The sequence below is a fragment of the Meles meles genome, chromosome 19 (genome assembly GCF_922984935.1).
Source record: "Meles meles chromosome 19, mMelMel3.1 paternal haplotype, whole genome shotgun sequence".
NCBI lineage: Eukaryota > Metazoa > Chordata > Mammalia > Carnivora > Mustelidae > Meles > Meles meles.
The window spans coordinates 18234089-18241917 of NC_060084.1; the positions used below are offsets into that span (position 1 = coordinate 18234089).

The 7829-nt window shown below is 53.5% G+C and overlaps 1 protein-coding gene across 1 annotated transcript; it reads left to right on the plus strand.

The window, feature by feature from the left end:
• Positions 1-710: 710 nt before the first annotated feature.
• Positions 711-4684, plus strand: TPPP3 (tubulin polymerization promoting protein family member 3). Its single transcript, XM_045987914.1, has 4 exons — positions 711-1107; positions 3492-3685; positions 3802-3955; positions 4151-4684. The coding sequence occupies exons 2-4, from the start codon at positions 3498-3500 to the stop codon at positions 4337-4339; spliced, it is 531 nt and encodes a 176-aa protein (XP_045843870.1). The 5' UTR covers positions 711-1107; positions 3492-3497; the 3' UTR covers positions 4340-4684.
• Positions 4685-7829: the final 3145 nt, after the last annotated feature.

Sequence of the window (7829 nt, forward strand, 5' to 3'; positions counted from 1 at the left end):
TGCTTTTGTGGACTTACTGCATACTTTCTTAATGGCAAGGTCCACAGGCCATCCTGGAGCTGGACCATTGTCAGTAGGCCTAGGGGCGGGGTGGGAGGGGCTTGTACATTGAGTCATCACCCAGATTGTCATATGGAAAGGTACACATGGACTGAAGGCGCTCTGTTACAAGGCTCCTGGTTGTGGAAAGTACTCGGAAGGCTGCTTGGAGGTTGTTATTTTTCTTGAAGACAGAGTTTATACTTGAAGAGGGAAAGCAGGCTTTTGGATCCGGAGGCAGGAGCAGAGACTGCGAGGCTGATACCGGGGTAGGATGGGAATAAAGGAGTACGCAGATGCCAGAGGTCCTGGAGCTTTTTCCTGCAGTTGGGATGGCAGCCGGTGTCAGGATTCTGGGGCTGGCCACTCGATTCGCTTATTGTTCCCTCTTGCTCCCAATGCTCCCGAGTTGTGGCCTGGGGATGCTGCACGTTAATTGGGAAATCTGTGGTCTTGAGCCAGTTCTAGACCCCACTGCCATTGGGGGAGGGGCCTTCTCGCTTCTCTCCCAACCCTAACTCCCCCCGCCCCCACCTTCTGTACCCTTCCACCACCCCCGCCTGCTCCAGCTCCCAAATGGCCTTGGGTTGTGGCTCTGAGAAGCTTCATTTCCCCCGTGGAGGTGGGGGCCTGCTTTGAACTTTGGGCGAAGTCCCGGATGAGGCTGTTTTCCCATTAGGGGGTCATCCGAGGATGTCCAGAGCTGCAGGGAGCGGGTCTCTCCCAGCGCGGAAGCCATGGAGCTGCCCTGGAGCTACGGGATAAGGCTTAAGCAGTAGCTCCGCCCCCCGCCCCCCCCCCCGCGCGGAGGGGGCGGGGTCTGGTGGGTGGGGCCAACGTGACCTTGGTCATTCTCCCGCCGAGACAGCCCTCGGGGTGGGACTCGCTGTCTCTATGGAGACCGAGAAACAAGGGATAATACGGCGGAACCGCCCGGGCTGCAGTCCCGCCCTGGAGCCGGCAGGGAGCAGAGCTTTGGAGCCGCCTGGTCTTGCGTCCGTCGGTCCGTTCTTGCGTCTTTCTGTCTACTGAACAAGCACTGCAGGAACAGCCACCAAGTGGAAGCAGGTAAGAGACCCGGGCGCCGACCACCCTAATCCGTATCCTGCATGATAAGGAAGGAGGTGGGTTGGGAGCGCCCTGGAAGGGGTTCCAATCCCAGATGGTACCGAGCCAGTTGAACGGCCCAGCCCTGGGCCCCAGGCTTTCCTCCCCCACCTCCTCGCGGGGCTGATTGATGACTCCAGCTGTCCCAGTGGGGGCCAGCGGGTGGCCTCCGTTCTTGGGCGTGGCTGCTGCATCCTTGGCCTGCTAGACTCCTAGGACTACCGCCTGCAACCGGGCTCCACCTGATTAGTACCAAGAATCCTTCCCACAGACAAGAGTGAGCACTGGATGCAGGATCCTGCCAATCATGGGGACAAGCATCTGTGGCCTGCAAGCTCCCCCAGACTTTACCCTTGGGCTGGGTCTATGGATCCCTGGTGGGAGGCTGCAGTGTAGAAAGAGGGAAGGGGATTGTGGGCCCACAGAGCCCCACGATGTAGGGGCTGTGGGGCCAGTCCCAGAAATTGCAACTTAGGGATGGGTGAGGGTCGTCACTGGGAGAGGGTTTTCAGTGTTAAGGCCAGTGGCAAATATAAAGGGAGTGTAGTTCCTTAGGGGCCCAGGCTGTGGTCACTGGAGGCCTTAGGATAAAAGGCAGAAGTAGATGTTTGCTGAGGACATGACTGAGGGTGTGGTCAGGCAGCTGCAGTGGAGATGCAGGGTATGCTCAGGAGTCAACATGGGGGCTCTCAGTGCAGTACCTAGGAGTCTGGAAATCCAAGTCTGTGGGTGTGGACACTTGGGGAGCTTCAGAGCGGGGTTGAGCATGAGGCCAGAAAACTGGGGGTTGCAGACAGTGGTGGGTGTGAGGATGTGGTTGGAGGCTACAGGTGTATGGAGAGGAGTGAATTGTGAAGCTCTGGTTAGGGGGCTCAGTAAGAGCTGTGGGTATGTTGGGGGGGTCCTAATCCCAAGACTGGGGTGTGTGTGGATGGAGACAGCTGTAGTGGAGGGTTGAAGGTGTGATCAAGGAGGCCTCAGTACTGGGCTGTGATACATGAAGGGAGTTTCCGTGCAGGGCTGTAGGTATGTTCAGGGGGGCTGCAGGGGGACTGTGAAGGTGTAGTACGGACACTTCAGTGCAGGGCTGAGGGTATTATTGGGGGTTTTCTGTACAGAGCTGTTAGTGGATGTGTGGGGGTGGGTGCTGCGGTAAAGGTCTAGGCCCTCAGTCCCAGGGCTGGTTAAGGGTGCGGTCAGGGGAATAAGGCCGAGAATGTTGAGTGCCAGGGTTGAGTGCATTCAGCTATGGCAGTGTGGACTGCTGTGACGGTGCTCAGGGTGTGGCCAGGGGCTTCCATGGAAGATTGAAGGTGTAGACACTGGGGAAGTATGCTTCAGCATAGGGTGTAGGTGTGAGAATTATAGGACCAAGCCATAGTTCCAGTCACCAACATGCCTCTGGGGACTCATAACTCTACAACCCCTACCCATGCTAGTCCCCAAATCACCTGCTCCTCCTAAGCTCTACACACTGGGAGGTTACAGCACCAATGGATGGCAAGGGGCCAGGCAGCCATCATTGTGCCCCAGGCGCTGGGAGTGCTGGTGTGCCGCACCCGTGGGCCCCAGTTCCCTAGCCCAGCCCAGCCCAGCAGCACTGGGAGCTTCTCTCTGAGCCACTCTGACACCATCCTGCCCTTAGCAACATTCTCCCAGTAGCACTACCCTCCCTTAGCAACTGTCTCCAGGCTTCACAAACTGTGGCCAGGCCAGCCCCAAACTCCTGCTCCCCTCATGTTTTTGTTTAACAGCAAATAGTAACAAGGTCCTGGCTGGGCCAGCTGCACCCCTGCCTAAGGCACATAACCCCTGCTTATGCTTTGGCTCCCTTCTCAGCCTGGGCTGTGTCTTGCTGGGTCCTGATGACCCGGACAGAGACCCTGTCCTAAATACCTGCCCAACTAGCAGCTAGGCATGGAACTCCTAGGGAGGGGGGCCAGCCCTGCCAACCTCACTTCCACCCAAGCAGGCCTCGTGCCAGGGCCAGACAAAGCCATGGCCCCAGCTGCTACCCTCACAGTCTTTCTGGACAGTGCCACTCTGTTCCCAGCCTAGTGTGGGCATCATGATTTCATCTTTTGAACTCTACTCTAAGCCAGGGCTGGCATTAAGTGACCGTACCTTTCCTTTTGGAAAGGCTCTGAGGCCCAGGGACATACTGAGTGCTAGCCCCTTTCCCCAGGCAGCTCCATCTACGATTCTGAGGGTTTATGGCATAAGTGCCCATAACTCAGACCTTGGTAGATTTTGAGGTAGAGGCAGTGATGTTCTGTGCCCTGGGGAGAGGAGGGGTAGCTTGGCTGAGAGGTGACTGAGGTGGGTCATGTCCCCCCCCACCACAGGGTGGCATGGCAACGAGCACCGATGTGGCTGGTCTGGAGGAAAGCTTCCGCAAATTTGCCATCCATGGTGACCCCAAGGCCAGTGGGCAAGAGATGAATGGCAAGAACTGGGCCAAGCTGTGCAAGGACTGCAAGGTGGCTGACGGAAAGGCCGTGACAGGGACAGATGTCGACATCGTCTTCTCCAAAGTCAAGTGAGCCCCAGGCAGTCCTTGCTTCTGATGTTCCCAGAAGGTGGGGAACTGGGGGGCTGGAACCAGGGAAGACATGGAGAAGGGGGAAAAACTAATGGTGCCCACATACCTGGCAGGGGAAAGTCTGCTCGGGTTATCAACTATGAGGAGTTCAAGAAGGCCCTAGAAGAGCTGGCAATGAAGCGATTCAAAGGGAAGAGTAAGGAGGAAGCCTTTGATGCTATCTGCCAGCTGGTGGCAGGCAAGGAGCCAGCCAATGTGGGAGTCACCGTAAGTACCTTGGCTGGCGAGGATATGGGGATTCATGGCTAGGGGTGGAGGGCTGGGCTCCCTAACCAGGGAGCCAGCCAATGTGGGAGTCACCGTAAGTACCTTGGCTGGCGGGGATATGGGGATTCATGGCTAGGGGTGGAGGGCTGGGCTCCCTAACCAGGCATCCCTGGGGGAACAACTCTATCCAAACAGAAAGCAAAGACAGGAGGTGCTGTGGAACGGCTGACCGACACCAGCAAGTACACAGGTTCCCATAAAGAGCGCTTCGATGAGAGCGGCAAGGGCAAGGGCATTGCTGGGCGTCAGGACATCCTGGATGACAGCGGTTATGTGAGTGCCTACAAGAATGCGGGCACCTACGATGCCAAGGTCAAGAAGTGAAGCCTGGGAAGGCCCCCAGTGCGGCTGCCCCCAACAGATGCTCAGGCCTGGGCCTAAAGGGCATGTGGAGCAAGAGAGCCCTGTCCCCTCCCTGCTGGACCTGCCACCCAGCGCTTTCTGCCCAGCCCCACCAGGACTCTGACCCAGACTGCTCTGCATCCCCTTCCCCTTCCTCTTTCCTCCCTGACTTCAGCTGTCTGGGGAGAGTCTGTGCCTATAGCCTCACTGCCCCAACCTAGTCCCAGGCATGGCTAACCCCTGTGTGCTTGCCTCATATTTAAGCTGCTGCTCTGGCCAAGTGCCTAATTCTTACCCAGACCTCAATAAAGACACCATTTGTACCAATATGGCCTGTCAGGTTTATAATAATAGGGTTAATGACATTCACACCTTGATGACCTCTGTTGCCACTCACTTGCATGTCACACTCTGCCCAGAAAAAGACATACATCAGGCCCCTTCCATTAGCACAGAGCCAGACTGCCTGAGGAAAGTCTAAGGCCTCTCACCTCAGTCCTTACCCATAATCTTAAGATCACAGCTTGCCATCCTATTAGGGTTCAGTTTTGGCCTCTCCAGGAAAGAGGAATGAGACAGCAGACTAGGCCTGGGCCAGGTGTTGGGGAGGGCCCAGTGCCAGGCCTCAGGTGTATGTCTGCTGACAGGTCCCTACCTCAATGGGGCCACCAAGGTTAGTCATTTTGGGGTCTAACTCAGAAGGTCAGAGAATGCAAGACCAGTAGGAATGTTAGAGAGTAGATAGTTCAACTTGCTAATTTTAGAGCTGAGGCCCAGAGAGTAAGGGGGCTTCTGCAGAACAGAGCCCAGAACCATGTCTCTTGCCCCAGGCCAGGCTTTCTAAAAATGGTGCTGGATGGCCAGTGATAGAGCCTGGCACCCAACACCAGCCTTTGGCAGGTAAGCAGGATGTCCAACAGTGAAGGGGCTGCTTACTGATTCCCTCGCATTTGTTCAACATCCCAGGTTGGGAGAGGAGAGGGGAAAACTCTGGTGCCTGAGACCAACCTTTTTTCTTCTCTGAGGCTCTGGGTATTAGGCCATAGCTATTTCCAAGCCCAAGGCTTTGAGGCCAACTCTCCTTCCTTCCCGCTGACAAGCAGACTAGATGGAACTTAGGGCCTGCCCAGGAGAGGGCAACTCCCAAGGACGCTAGAAAAGGCTTAACAGATACACACCCACAAATGCCTTTTTTTTTTTTTTTTTTCTGACGTGGATAAGGCAGCAAAGCTTATAGCTCTTTATTCCCTCATGCCATAGACTGTTCTGGGACATTCCTTCCCCAGGTAGGTCTAGAGTCCTTGAGTCCAACTCTATTTGGAGTGGGGTTGGAGAAGAATAGCATGGGCAGGGACACTAGGGAGATGAGATGGGAATTACAGTGGGGAGGTCAGCACCTGGCCACAGCAGAGCCTTGCCTAACAGATGGCAGCTATGGGCTCCTCCTGACTCAGCTGACCACATTACTGCCCAGGGAGGAGTTTCAGAGAGCTTTATCTCTCCCACCATCAGACAGTAAGAGGAATGATTTCTTCAGCCTTACTGAATTTGTTGAATTGCAAATTTAAGTGAGCAAAATAAGACTGAAACCCAAATCCTTCTGGCTTGCATTTACTAAAATAATTCCCATAGTGAAAAGAATTTAACTGTATTGCAAATTGGTCCAAGCTATTAAGCAGGTGAGTACCATCCAATGTATAGGGGAGCAGCAGCTCAGCTCCTCCTATGACTAGCAACATGGCTTAGAGGAGTCCAGAGAGAGAAAAGGCTGAGCCACAAAACTCCACCTTATAAGAGTAAAGCACCTCTTCTTGAAAAGTAGTTATGGAACCTGAGAGAAATAAAGGCCCTCCTGGAGCCAGTAAACTCCCTAAGGACTGATGGATCTAGCAGAATCTGGTATGTGGTATCGACCACCCAAATAATGCCACTTCAGCCCTTCAGTTACCACTGTTTCATCCTCCACAGTCTCCTCATGGTGGAAAGCTTTGGGTACCCTGCCTAGCAAAGCCAGATAGGCAAGGAAAAGAGGTTAGGTTCCGTGGGACGGAGCCATTAAAACTCTATGTATGGCTGGCAAGAAGGCCACAATTGTCAGATTGGCCCTGCTCCCCCTTTTGGATGTAGAACTTCCCTGAGAATCCGGTTTCCATCCCAGCCCTGTTTCCTTTTTCCTCCCAACAGTGCCAGGCCTATGGTGAGAAATCCCTCTCCACTTACTTTCTACTTGATTCAGTGTTGAGCCCACTTACCCCACAGGGCAACAACTCTTTGGCCCTCTCTTTGACACCCCCATCCCTGTCCCTGTCCTCTGGACCAAGGGAAATTAGGAAACACAGTTGACTCCCTCAGACATGGCCAGCAACCCAAGAGAGGTGCCTGGCGTGGGGCAGGACCAGCCACTTTCAGGGTCAATAGAAAATAGGGTGAAAGGTGATTGACTCAGTCTGCTCCTCCTTAGAGGTACCCTAAATGTGTTTTGGGTCTAGCATTATTAGATGTCCATAGGGCAAGGAAGGGAGAGCTGGGGTTGAGAAGTTCATTATTTTTCCCTCAATGGTCTACCCAATAAGTTAGCCTGTGTACTGAGCCAGGACCCTAAAATATGACAACTCAGGGCTATAAGGCTACTGGCTGAGGCTACCCTACCTGGGCAAGGTTTATACTCTTTGGGGTCCTCTTAATGGGGCCAAGGCAGGCCTAGGAAAGTCAGGAGGGGGAGCTGTTCTCACTCCTTCCACAGAATACAAGCTCACTTGAGGTCCTGCAGGGCCATGCTCCTCAAAGAAACTTATGGCTCCTTTGTACATGCTTCTTTTGAGAACCCATGTAAAAGTCAGAGGTCTGTGGATTTTATTTATAACTTAGAGGTGTGCGATCTTGGTTGTGATCTTCATGTCTCATTATTTTGCTTATAGCTCTCCTTCCCTGCAGAGTACCTGGGTCAGGGGAGCAAATAAGTGTGTAATCTTTCCACCTGTCTCTCTCTCTCTCTCTCTCTGACACGACCCTGGAGATGAAGAGAAGCACAACATAGAGTTAGGTTGACAGTCCTTTGCCTTCTACATGCTCCCTGGCAACATTAGCTGCCTGGACTACCATGAAGCAGAAACATACTTAGAGCCACTTTCATTATCTTTCCCATCGATTTTTAAATGCCCAACCAATCAGGATTTGGAAAAATTATGCCTCAGGGCTGAAATACAGGATACTTGTGTAAAGTGAGCCCAAAGCTAACATTTGGAAGCTTTATCTCTGATGTGGACCACACTAGTCTTCGCTCACATCTCTGTCTCCTCTTTGGTTTCCCCTACTCCACATGGCCCTCAACCCATTCTTTTTACATAGTAAGCTTCTCAAACACAAATATCACTCCTTTGTCTTCCCATCTAAAATCTTCAAGGACCAGTGGGACCTAGTTCCTAATCATCTCTTCTCAGCACCTCAGTTCCCTGAATGGACCGTGTTCCTT